At 54.4% G+C, this 12,423-nt stretch overlaps 1 protein-coding gene across 1 annotated transcript; it reads right to left on the bottom strand.

Annotated features, from left to right (window-relative positions):
- Positions 1-1,960: 1,960 nt before the first annotated feature.
- E0L32_005623 (uncharacterized protein) lies at positions 1,961-9,638 on the bottom strand (the record flags this gene model as incomplete). Its single annotated transcript, XM_031140165.1, has 9 exons — positions 1,961-6,338; positions 6,462-7,888; positions 7,957-8,046; positions 8,114-8,463; positions 8,516-8,756; positions 8,812-9,014; positions 9,072-9,137; positions 9,189-9,276; positions 9,447-9,638. 9 exons carry the CDS (start codon positions 9,636-9,638, stop codon positions 1,961-1,963), a joined length of 7,035 nt encoding a protein of 2,344 aa, XP_030995634.1.
- Between the last annotated feature and the right edge of the window lie 2,785 nt (positions 9,639-12,423).

Raw genomic sequence — 12,423 nt, 5'->3', positions numbered from 1 at the left:
CACTGTTTCTCTTTGGGGAGGGCGCACGGCGACGGCAGCATCGAAAATCCATGCTCCTCAGCTCCCCATTTCCCATGTTGCGCCCAAAAGAATGGAGAAAGGGCCTAGACCGCGACACAGCATGGGTGCAGTGTACGGAGTAAGGCCGACCTTGTCAGAAAGAAGCAATGCTCTTTCCACCTTTACCTTCGCTCCAGGCACGAGCGAACAAAGGGGGCCCTTTGTTCTTTTTTTTTGTTTCGTTTTTCCCGCTTTGAATCCCTTCCTCGCCGTTTTATGTCAAGACGTGCAGAACACTCCCAAAACCCCCCACACCACACCGGGATATACTCTTTTCTCCGACCAGTCTGACCCTGACCACTTTCGGTAATCACGGCAGATTTCCATACTGCTTTCGGCTTGGGCACACATGAGTGTATGAGAGAGATGCAGCCCAATGGACCCCCAGCCAAGCGGTCCCCCCAATCTTGTGTAGTTTTATTTTTCCTCTTTTTCCCGCGTGACCCTGTAATTCCCGTCCGACCGAGGAGAGAAAAGTCGGTGACGCAGATTTCGGGCAGGGAAAGGGAGAGGGAGAGAGAGAGAGAGAGGCCAGGGGGACGCGAGTCGGCCATTTTGCGTGCGGATCGGACATGTGGTGCCAGGCACTCGCTCACGCATTTCCACGGGGCTCTCGCTGGGAGCTGTGGAGAGAGAGAGAGAGACCCAGTCGGTAAAGACCACTGGTAACTAGTGTAGTTACGTAGTTGAAAGGTACCCTGCCCGATTATCCAGACGCACGTCACAGGGCAGCAGAGGAGGACCCGAGTCCTGCCAATGATCGGTGCCCGGTCGGCTGATGCGCTGACGGGCAGCTGTTTGGTCGGAACTTCGCATGCGAACAGGGTCATCTGATTTGGGCCCCCGAGGCGTGGACATGCTGTTTTGTTCTTCTGGTTATCAGCGCAGCCAAGGACCCCCTCCCCGGCGTCGCAAATGAAACCCACGTCCGCTTTGTGTGTCTTTGATGCTCTTCGGAGATGATCAGCGCTGGGATCAAAAGGTGAGGCGATACGAGGCGAGGGCAGAAAGGAAGAGAGGAGGAAAGACTGTCGAAGAATTCCGATCCTGGATTTGTTGTCACCAATCGTATAGCAGTGAGGTCAGCAACATCGAATAGGGACATGACAGTTGTTTGGGATGGGCCACTTTCGGTCAATATGACTCTTACTTTCTTTGACGCCCTGGGCATATTGGGACGAGTGCCCCCAAGTCCGGACGAAGCTCAATGTAACTCGCAACCAGGCTTCCGTTGGCAACCGAGGTCGCAGACTTCATAGATCTCGATGCCCTGGTCAGGCTCGTTCTGCACGGGTAACCGGGTTATCCAACTACCTAAACACAGCGCACCTCTGTCCATGACATGACATGACGCGGAAAAAGACGATGCGTGTCGATCCGACAACTTGTTTTTATTCTAACTTGAAGCAGGTTTGCACAGAGCGACAAACAGATCGTTGAGTCAGCCTCCAGCCTTGTTGGACTGATCTGCGTACGCAACAAAGCTTGCAGACAGTCGGGGCTTCCAGCAAACAACTCTCTGCTTTGATCCCAATCTCGCTCACCAGATTTTTCAATGGCAAACGGCACACATTGGCGGACGTAGTCTTTTATATTAGGGTTGCTAGAGCGTGGCTACTCCTTTATATACACTCTCTTTGACGCGATATTACCTCTCTCCTGATTTCAAAACATCTTGAATCCCAGAGAGACTCTCTCTCTCTCCCTCTCTTCAGAACAAGGCAAATATGGCCCCAAAAACTTGACCAGATAGTCCATCCTCGTTCGACATGCAAGTATCTCTCTCCTTGAGTTTACTATAACCACAGGAGAGGGAAAAAAAGGTTCAAACATGCCCACAATCTTACACATACACACACACACTCTCTCTCTCTCTCTCTGTGTGTGTGTGTGTGCGCCATTATTCCTCCTCCGCAGACCTAGCCTGCGTCGCAATGTCCTTGCTCAGCGCCATGATCGACTTGCCCTCGAGGGTCGGGACCGTCACGCCCATCGTCCGCAGGATCCACGAGATCATGAACATGGAGTCCATCGAGTCGATGCCGTACGCGCCAAAGTAGTGCTGCGGATCAAAGTCGGCCGGGACCATGCCCTTGCGCTTGGCGAGGGTGTTGATCACCGCCGAGCAGACCAGCTCGGCGGCCTCGTCCGCGTCGTCCGCCTCTCGGAGGCGCGTGGCGAGGTCGTTGCTCTTGCCCAGGCTCGTCGGATCCTCAGTCGGTGGCGCATCGACGAGGTTGAGGTGCCGAAACATGGGCGCTCTCGCCCAGAAGGGGTCCACGACCTTGTTCTGGAGCGTCAGACCTCCTGTGCCCACGGCAATGACGACCTGAGGCGGGAGCTTGAGGGGGCCTCCTCCCTTGGGCGTGAGAGCGCGCTCGACGATGAAGAGGATGTCCTTCAGGCGGGTGCCAAAGAATCCGCCGGCACGCATGACATCAAGGAGCTCCTCGTCTTTCGCGACCATTCCGACCTCCAATACTATTCCCAGGTCGAGTGAAATGCTTGGTTGTCCGAGAGAGCTCCGGTGCTTGGCCAAGGCATCCTGGAAGCAGTTACCTGCCGCGTAGTTGGCCTGGCCACGATTTCCAATGACTCCGGACGAGCTGGACAGGAAGACGAAGAAATCCATGTCCGGTGGAAGCAACTCGTGAAGGTTCCACGAGCCGATGGCCTTCGGAGCGAAAGCCGTGCGCCATGCCTCGAAGTCCATGGACGAAAAAGACGAGTCTCTCAGTACAGCCGCGCACTGGAACGCGCCTTTGATGGCAGGCATCTCCGCCGCCACCTGCCTGAGGATTGCTCGCAAAGCGGCCATGTCGCAGATATCGACTTGGAAGCTGCGGACATCGGCGCCTTTCGCTCTCAAGTCTTCTAGACAGGCTTGAGATGATGCACTCGACGCGCCGGACCTGGAAAAGAATGCCAGGTGCTTGGCACCCCTCTGGATGAGTAGTCCTGCGATGCTCACTCCCAGTCCGCCAAGGCCTCCCACAAGAACGTAGGTGGCAGACGGATCGAGGACTGCCTCGCGGACCGGGCCCAAAAGTGCTACCTTTGTGGTGTCGGTGATCGTCAAGTTGTGGATGCCAAGGAGAGGGTCGACACGAAACTTCTTAAACGCGGCGTCGAGCTGGGTGAAGTCTGTTGTGTTGTTGCTCAGCAGGTGTCCGTGACCAGCTGTAGCAAGCAGAGAGTCGGCGTCGTGCAAGAGCTTCTCGAACTGGGCTGGGCGCTCGTGCAGGAATGACCAGATGTCGAATGTCCAGATTTGAGTCATCTTGTATTCGATCATGCGATTCATTCCATGTTCAGCCTTGGTCGCCGATATCTGTGCGATATGTCCGGATGCACAGACGTAGTGGAGGCACTCTTCGACATGCTGCCTGGTCGGGTTGAAGACAACATTGACCCCTTTGCCACCAGTGGCTCGGCTGATTTCTTCCCTAGACTTCTTGGAGGTCACGTCGATGAGCAACGCAGCCGGGACACCCACAACTGTCTGCAAGAACATGCGCTGCTGCTCGCTCGAGTATCCCATGAAGCTCTCTGCGCCGATGGCCCGGGCGATCTGGATTGCTGCTTGTCCGCATGCCGATGCCGCCCCGAGAATCAGCACCGTTTGGCCCTCTGCCAGCCTGCCGACGGTTTTGAGGCCATACATAGCCGTCATGAACGCGCTCAGGCTCCAAACAGGGACTGCTTCAGTGTCTCCCAACAAGCGAGGCACCCTACGGACGAGCTCTTTCCTAACACGGACCGAGTTCTTCAGTGTGCCTTTGACGAGGGCAGTGACGAGGTCTCCGACTCGCACATTGCTCACATTGGCGCCGACAGCAGTGACAACGCCAGTGACGTCGGTACCAATCGCCGCACGTTCTTCCTCTTCATCCATAATTGCGGCATCAGTCGGATCGAGATATGTGCTCTGAACAGAGATGCGAATCTCGTCGGGCTTCAGCTCGACGTTCGACAAATCCGGGTCCTCTCGGAAGCAGAGGCCTTCGGAATCTCCAATGGAGCTCGGCTCGAGCGCCAGGCACTTGCTACCTTGCGCCAACAGCTCTGCATCGGAGCTCTGCACTTCAGATTTGCCATTCTCAATGACGCCATTGAGCGTGCGTAGATGCTCTAGTCTCGGAGTGTAGAGTCTGCCACCCCGAATCATGACTTCAGTCTCTACCTTGCTGGGAGAACCGCCGCTGAAATTCATCCTGATGGCGAAGTACATCGCCCTCGCGGTAGGGAGAGTGTCGATGTTATCGGCTACATCGATGTCGACAGACAAGATGTTCTTCTTGGAGTCCTCAGACCGGAGAGACCTGGCAAGACCGATGAAAGTCGCCGCCTGGGGAGATGGGCCACCGCGCTGAGCGCCACGAGTGACCCACACCACGTTGTTGGCCGAAGTGAGCAGTTGGTTGAGATTGTTGAATCTCATCTTGTCGAGAGAGAACAGGAGCGGGCCTTCCAGCTCGGCAAAAGATATGCAGAGGCTGCGAGGATCGATGTTTGGCATCGCACAGAGCAAGCCTAGGTGGCACCGCTCCACCAGCACTCCAGCACGTTCAAACAGGTTGGAGAGTGCTCCTGACAGGAGCAGCGCTGGCCCTGAAGGGCATTCTGGTAGAATGATCACTATTCCTTTGCAACCGAGCTTGGACGCCCGGTCGGCCGGCTTGCTGTGCGCCACGACGCTCTGGCCTGGGGGGCAATCACGCCACAGTACGGCGCGCTCTTTGAGGCTGCTGGAGACCTCTGATTTTCCTTCTTCTTCTTCTTCCACGTTGGTACCCATGTGAGCGGGAAAGCGCTGCAGGACCCATCCTCCGTCCTTCATCGATGGGATCAGGTCAAGGGCGTCCGATGACTCGCCTGGACCGAGGATGACGAGGTCGTACTGTCGTTGTGTCAGGGCTTGAGTCTTGTCCTCGACAAAGTCAAGACGTTCGGAGAGGTAGCCTGCTGAAGGGTGTCCTCGGAACTCTTGCAGCTGGGCCTCAGGCGCACAGATCGTGTATCGCGAGAATCTTGGTGTCTCGTGCGGCTTCGCCAGCATTTCAAACACCCCGTTCATAGTCTGCATCGGGCCGCCGATCTGCAGGATGGTCATCGCGGGATTCTTATGACCAATGAGATCCAGAATTTCCTTCACTGTCGAGGGTGTTACAGTTGATAGATCTTCCTTCCAGATGATCTCGCTGCATAAATTGCGGTTCGACGGCAAGAAACCAGCCCCTCCGGAGCTGGAACCGGTCGGTGCGGCCTTGAGGTGGAGTCCCTTGACGACAACCATAGCGGTTTGCAGTGGCTCGTCGAGCATCACGATCTCTGCTGAGGCCTCGGTTTGTCCGACTTTCTGAGCTGTGGCGTAGCCCCGGAACGTAGCGCCCGCTCCCTGTGAAACGTTTGCCGCAATGACGACGCTGTCAATAGCACAGGGAAGCATCGGGTCCTGTCCAAGCGCAAATACTGACTGGAACATCGAGTCCAGAGTGGCAGGATGAATGACGTGGTCGTACTCGAAGTTGTGAGGCATAATAGCCTTGGTGTCGGGGATGCGGACCGCTGTGCAGGCAACTTGCTCACCACTCCGAACCTCGGTCAGGTTGCGGAAAGAAGGGCCATAGCTCATTCCCACCACGTCCAAGCACTCGTATAACTGTCGAGGAATCTGGATGGTAGCGCAGCTTGCGTCAAGATGGCGGTACTCGTCCGGGTATGCCGTAGCCTCGGTTGTGCCCTCTCCAGCGTAGCGGATGTGGAAACGACCGATCGCGTTGGTAGTCCAATTTGGCACTTCAGGACTGGACAAGATTCTGAACCCATAGGTCCATTCAGCCAGGAGGCTCAGTTTGGATTCCGGAGTCTCCAGGTGTGCGCACAGCATGTTTTCCAGACCGTAGGAAGTCGACGGGATGACCATGGGCTTGGTGATTTCGAGTTTGGAGACTTCATATTCCGAGACAACTCTCTCGGGGTCTGCCATCTGCTTTGCCGCCTCGATGGCCATCGAAACCATCCCTGCTGCAGGGTAGACGATTGTGCCTTGCACCTTGTGATCCTCTAGCCACGGATTCTCGTGGAGTCTGAAGAATCCGCGCCAGCGAGGCTCCTGCTGTGATTCGTGCTCCATAGGAGCGCCTATCAGGTCTTGGCGTCCATTGGCACGGAATCGATTCGACTTTGACCGGTTCGACTCAGACCAGTAGCTCTGGACGTGGTCGAAGGGGTAGCGAGGCAAGTCAACGAGAACTCTCGGAAGACCGCCAAAATCGCTGCCAAGATCTGTTAGTTTACAATACGCAAGGTAGAGAAAGAAGAAAGAACCAAACAAAAGAAACAGAGGAAGGGAGGAGGAGAAGTTAACAATGAAACAAGATAGAGAGTCATCAACTTACGTCTCGTTTTGCCACATCAAATTCACGGGGTATTCGTATCGCCAGAGATATCCCATCATCTGCATGGATGTAGAAGAGGCGTCTCGACCACGCTCAAGGAGCGACGTTAGCCACAGTGACTCGTACTTCGGATCAACAGACAGCGCTGTCTGCTTCAGTGCGGCCCGCAGGACATGGTGAGGGCCGACCTCGATCACCGTGTCTACCGAACACTCCTGCTCCTGGAGCATAGCGGCAACAGCCGTCTTGAACTGGACAGGGCGGACGAGATTCTGGACCCAATACTCCGCGCCCAGCTCCGCCGCTTGTACAGGGCGGCCCGAGACTGACGAGTACATGACGCAGGGATTTGCCGGATCGGCCTTTCCCGGGCGGATGGAGGCAATTGCGTTGCGGTACGCGTCTTCCACTTGCTGCATGTGACGCGAATGGTAGGCTGTCTGAACCTTGAGGCGCACCGCCGTCACGTTGTCCGCTTGGAGAGCCTGTCGAATTCGGTCGACGCCGTTCTCATCTCCCGAGACCGTGACCGAGACCGGGCTGTTTATGCAAGCAACCTCAACCGAGCTCTGGCCAGCCTGGGCAAGGTAAGGCTGCACGTCGGCCTCCGAAAGAGGCACAGCGAGCATGGCACCAGTGACACCCGAGTCTCGGAGATCGGCAACGCATCGGCCGCGGTGATATGCAATCGTCCATGCATCCTCTCTGGTGATGGCTCCAAGTGCATAGGCGGCGGCGATTTCACCCGATGAATGGCCGACTATGGCTTTCGGCTTGATGTCAGTTGCTTTGAGAAGGTCTACCAGCGCGACCTGAAGAGCTGTCGTCGCTGGCTGTGCAATCTCGGGTTCGTTCATTCTTGAGACGTCCTTCTCCTTGAGAATTTCATCCCAGAGGTTGAAGGGGCTGTTCAACTCTTTCTGAAGGAACAGGGTCGCGTTGGCGATGCTGTCTTTGAACTTGCGGTAGTGGAGCAGCTCGACTCCCATCCGGGCCCACTGAGCACCTTGACCCGAAAAGGCGAGGGCGATCTGGGGTATGCCCTTGGTGTTGTTGGGCCTCACCGTTGCCATGTTGGCTGAATCTGATGCGAGGTGCTCCAGAAGTTCGCTAGACGAACGGGCAACGCAAAAGGACCTGTATTCGTACTTGCTTCGCCGCGAGGATAAAGTGTAGGCGTAATTGGCAAGAAATTCTGGGGGGGAGTCAACCCGATCTTGGAGGTATTCTGAATGATTTGTGTGGATCTTGGTGAGGCCGTCTTGATATTTGCACGAGTAGATGAAAAGTCGGTTGGGGGGCTGCGTGTGGTCCTCCTTGGTAGGCGAGGGTGTTGCTTTTAGTAGCTTGTCGCCTGGGAAGAGATAAGAGACGTGATTGCCTTCTAGGCCGGCCTCAGCAAGGGCATGGGCAGCGTCATCGACAACCTTAAATAGCCGATGACGAGTTAGCAACATAAATGAGTAAAGGGGAGATAAAGGAGGCATGGGCGTACGCAGTGACCATTTGTCCCTCCAAACCCGAATGAATTAACACTGGCTCGTCGAAGACCCTCGACAGGCCATGGCATCATCTCCAGTGGGACCTAGGGCAGTGTTAACAAACAACGAGCCTTGATTTTTGGCATTGTGACATTGTGTCAGGACACTTACTTTCAGTTTGAGTTGTTCAAGATCAATGTCAGAGTTCGCCTTCTCAAAGTTCAGGTGCTTCGGGATATACCCCTTTTCGACTGCAAGAACAGCTTTGATGAGGCCTGCAACTCCTGCGGCACCTTCGAGATGTCCGATGCTTGTCTTGACAGAGCCCACAACCATAGGATTTGTCTCATCGCGGTCCTGGCAGAAAACACTCGACACAGCATGTGCCTCCTTTCGATCTCCCACGACTGTGCCGGTACCGTGCATCTCGAAGTACGCTGTGCGGTCAAGGCTGAGCCCGGCGCGCTCGTACGTGTTCCTGATGTTGTCGATCTGCCGTGACTCGCTCGGAAGTGTGAGACCTTGTGCGTTTTAGCTATGTACAAACGAAAGGCGCAGGTTCTCTCTTATTACCTTGGGTATGACCATCCTGGTTGGTTCCTGTTGCCTTGATGACGGCACGGATTGTGTCATTGTCAGCGACAGCATCTGCGAGCCTCTTCAAAACGACCACTCCGACTCCCTCGCCACGTCCGTACCCATTGGCACGTTCATCCAATGTGAAACACTTTCCCTCTGGATTGAGAATACCGAGCCCACCCATTGAAGCCAAGGTGTTTGGGGAGAAGATGAGGCCCACGCCCGCGGCAACAGCCTGTCTGCGTCAATAGGGATAACTCAAAGACGACTATCTTGAACGCCGGACTTACCATTGAGTTTTCTCTATATATTAGGCTCTTGCAAGCCAGGTGGACAGCGACCATGCTGGCACTACAACCAGTGTCAAGGGTCAGGCTTACACCGGTCAGATCGAACTCATAGGAGATCCGATTTGAAAGGACGGCAAGAGAGTTTCCTGTCGCAGAATGCGGTGGGTTTGTATCCGGATCTCTCATGCAGGTTTGCTCGTAGTCTATGGATCTCGTAAACTTATTGACTTCGTCAACGTTAGTGGTGAGGGTTGACTTACCTTTAGTAAAAGATCCAACGAAGACACTGGTGTTGCTCCCTTTGAGTTTCTCTTTGGAAAGGCCGGCTGTTTCAAAGAGTTAGAGAGAGAAGCCACAACTCCTTCAGGTCGACTTACCGTTCTCAAATGCTTCGTCGGAAACTTCGAGCAGCATGCGCTGTTGCGGATCCATGGCGGCTGCTTCGGCCGACGAGATAGAGAAGTGCTGTGGAAGTTAGTATCACGTATGAATGGTGAAGGAGGTTCCAGGAAGGGGCATTACGCGTGCATCAAACTCGGATATGTCGCCGTGCAGAAAGTGGGCTCCCTTGATTGGAGTCTAGACAGGGCTGTGTGAGTAGCTCGAGGTCTCTATCAAGAAGAGAGGGAACCTACACTCCCAACGCGGGTTGGGTCTGCATGGTACCATCCCTTAGCATTGAATCGGGCGGCAGGAACTTCGGAGAAGGCACTGGTCTCGTCTCTCAAGTTGTCCCACAGCTCTTCCGGGCCATGGGAGGAGCCAGGGAACCTACAGGCCATGCCAATGATGGCAATGGCCTCGTCTGGGTTCGGCGACTCAGCCATGTTGTTGTCTAACGAACGAGACAGGGATTTGGCCCGCAAGACAAGTTACATTGCCATTATGGAAAGAGTGGACTCCGAGGAATAAGTCTGTGGTGGCGAACAAAGGCAGGAAGACAATGGCAGGAAGACGAGGGGAGACAAAAGAGAAAAGTGAAGGCAAAGAACCTTGGAAGGCAGAAGTGAAGAGTTTCAAAATTCAGCAGTGGTGGTCAAAGGACGGGATGAGCCCTAAGACGTCCATTCACTGATTAATCTGAAAATTCACTAAATGATGACATCGTCAGCTAGAAAAGTGAATGATGGCGAGGACCATGCGGGTCCAACTGAACAAGGTTAATTGCCCAACGGTCGAGGCTATGAGCCAGGGTCCTCCAGCATGATGGGAAAGGTTGGGGAGAGCTTTCCAGCTTCAATTCTGCACCCAACGAACAGTCGGTCCCCCTTTGTGGCAGCAGTCAGGATGATCGTGAACAAGACATGCTGAAAGAACATTGTTTCCATCACAGAATCTATACTGTACCATGTGCCAGGCTGTGGGAATGGCAGTCTTTTCGGTGGCAGTAGCCAGGGTCCAGAATGAATAAATACGAACTGCTCCCGAGTCCAGGCGAGTCGTAATGAATAGAAAGGGGGAAAGCCAACTAGACTCTACGGATATCCGCACCGAGGTAGCAAGTGTAAGCAAAGCTCCTTCCTGCTCGAGGATCTCGGCCAGGGAGAAGCTCTTGTGCACCGGGAGTGATTTCTAGACGTATTGTCAACATGCTCGAACTCGGAGCATCCTTGTTGAAGGGTGCCCAGGGAAGCCAGACGCGAGCCGAGAGGAACCAAGACCACCGTGACTGACGACGACGACGGGGCACGGAAGTAAAACAAAGAGTGAGGCGAAGAGACCATGATGTTTTTGCATCCAGAAAGCGAGGTTGAGCGCAGCATGCTTGTTTTCGTCAACCGACCACCTCCTACATGCTGCTACCAAAGCCTCTGAGACGGACTCAGAGATGTTTGAAACTAAATGGATTAGGGTTTTTACATGATGGAAAAAAACCTACCTTGCAAATATTCAGATGCAGTTGAAAGTGCCGACCCGGCAGGAGAAGTACAGACGAAATGGAGGAGAGGGACTAGGAAATCATAACCACGAGGCTACAGTAGCTGTAAGTGGATCTCAAGAATGCAAGAACTGCTTGCGATCAAGGTTCGATGGACTAAAGGGAAAATAGTTGTGGTGCCTTGAGTTATCAAGGCGCGCCACGAAAGACTGACCATTAAGCCCGTCAATATCAACTGGGTCAAACGCTGGCGAAGCTAGTATTTGTGGGATTGAAGTTTGACAGTGAGATTGGCGCTCCTTGATTCAACTGGAATCATGAAGACCAGAGGGCCGAAGACAGGACGGTTCGCTCGGGGGAAGGGGCTGACAGAAATGGACTCATGTGTGCTCCCATTCTCCCAGCCAAATGGCCATCCGGCTCCGGGTAAGCAGCTCCCGTTTGCACGATGCTTCGCAGGTTTGGGGGCGATACGGTCGAGGCCTGCCAAACGGCCGAGAGAGTCCTCAATTCTGGGTGCAATCTCTGAAGAAAGGGCCACCTGTGTCGATCGGTCAGTCAGTCCGTCTGTCATTGGAATCGATCACCACTCGAGGGTACGGCTCAGCTCGGATGCAAGGACGATCCAGCTCGACCGTTTTAGAGTTCCTGGGATAATTGAAGGGGGCTCAGTTGCAGGAGCCGCGGTGCGCGAGGTTCGATTGTGAGCAATTTACCGAGCGTATGGCAATAATGTAGTGTCAGTAAGAAGAGGCGGGCAGCACTATTCCTGCTCAGGACTTGGCTGCTGGCGTGGTGTTTAGTATTTGTCCACTTGCAGGTGCGAGGCAGTGACGTTCAACCGCTGCGCCCTCCTTATCGGGCGTCCGGGGCGTGCATGTACGTTGGTGGACCGTAGGTAGCTTACCTAATTTTAGTATCATCGCTATCCTGGAGAGAGCCTCGATGACTCGGACGGATTCTTCGTGATCCTTTCTACTCTCATCCTACCTAAGGTATCAAACGTCACCTTTTCTCTTCTTCCATCGCGAGATATGTAGAAATGTGCTTCCTTGAATCATGGGCAGATGAATCTGTTTGTTTTTCTTCATCTGGCCAATCGTTTCGCGGTTCCAAGACCCATTATTTCTCCTCGAAGCATCCAAGAGACTTGTCCTCGAAGAACTCGGCGTCCTTTGTCTGCAGCCGCGAGGCTTAGGCATCAGGCAGTGTGGGATGAGCAAGCGTGCGACGTAGAATTCATCCCGTCTTGCCTCACCTGACCTGTGTACTTCTCACATCGTCCCCATCCCCACGTCCGTCCCAAGTGCCACCCTCGCAGCATGCGCTCCCAGGTTGACAAATCAGACACAGCCAACAACAGCCAGCCAATCATTTTATAGCTACGGATTGATACGTAAAGGCGATTGGGTGAAGCTGCTCATCCGACGGGAGACTTCCGCCTCGCAGTGTGACTAGGTCCCGTTCTTGGAGAAGGCATTGCAAATAGCGGCGTCTGTGGTTCGCTCATGTCGTGGAAGCAGCCCCTGCTCGAAGTTTGTCGGGAGCAATACGACGACGAGACAAGTTGTTACCCTGATCCGGGTTCGGTCGGTATTGACTTCTTGAACCTTCATTGGCCAAGACTGTGTCACATTCATCACCCCATAGAGACACCGCCTGCCTCAAATCGGGGTTTCGTGTCCCCATGACCGCGGAGATGGCAAGTTGCTGGGCCAGGTATGGTTCGTAGG

The sequence above is a fragment of the Thyridium curvatum genome (assembly GCF_004353045.1).
Source record: "Thyridium curvatum strain D216 chromosome Unknown NODE_30_length_408869_cov_84.441474, whole genome shotgun sequence".
Lineage (NCBI taxonomy): Eukaryota > Fungi > Ascomycota > Sordariomycetes > Thyridiales > Thyridiaceae > Thyridium > Thyridium curvatum.
This window is presented reverse-complemented; position numbering and strand designations above follow the sequence as displayed.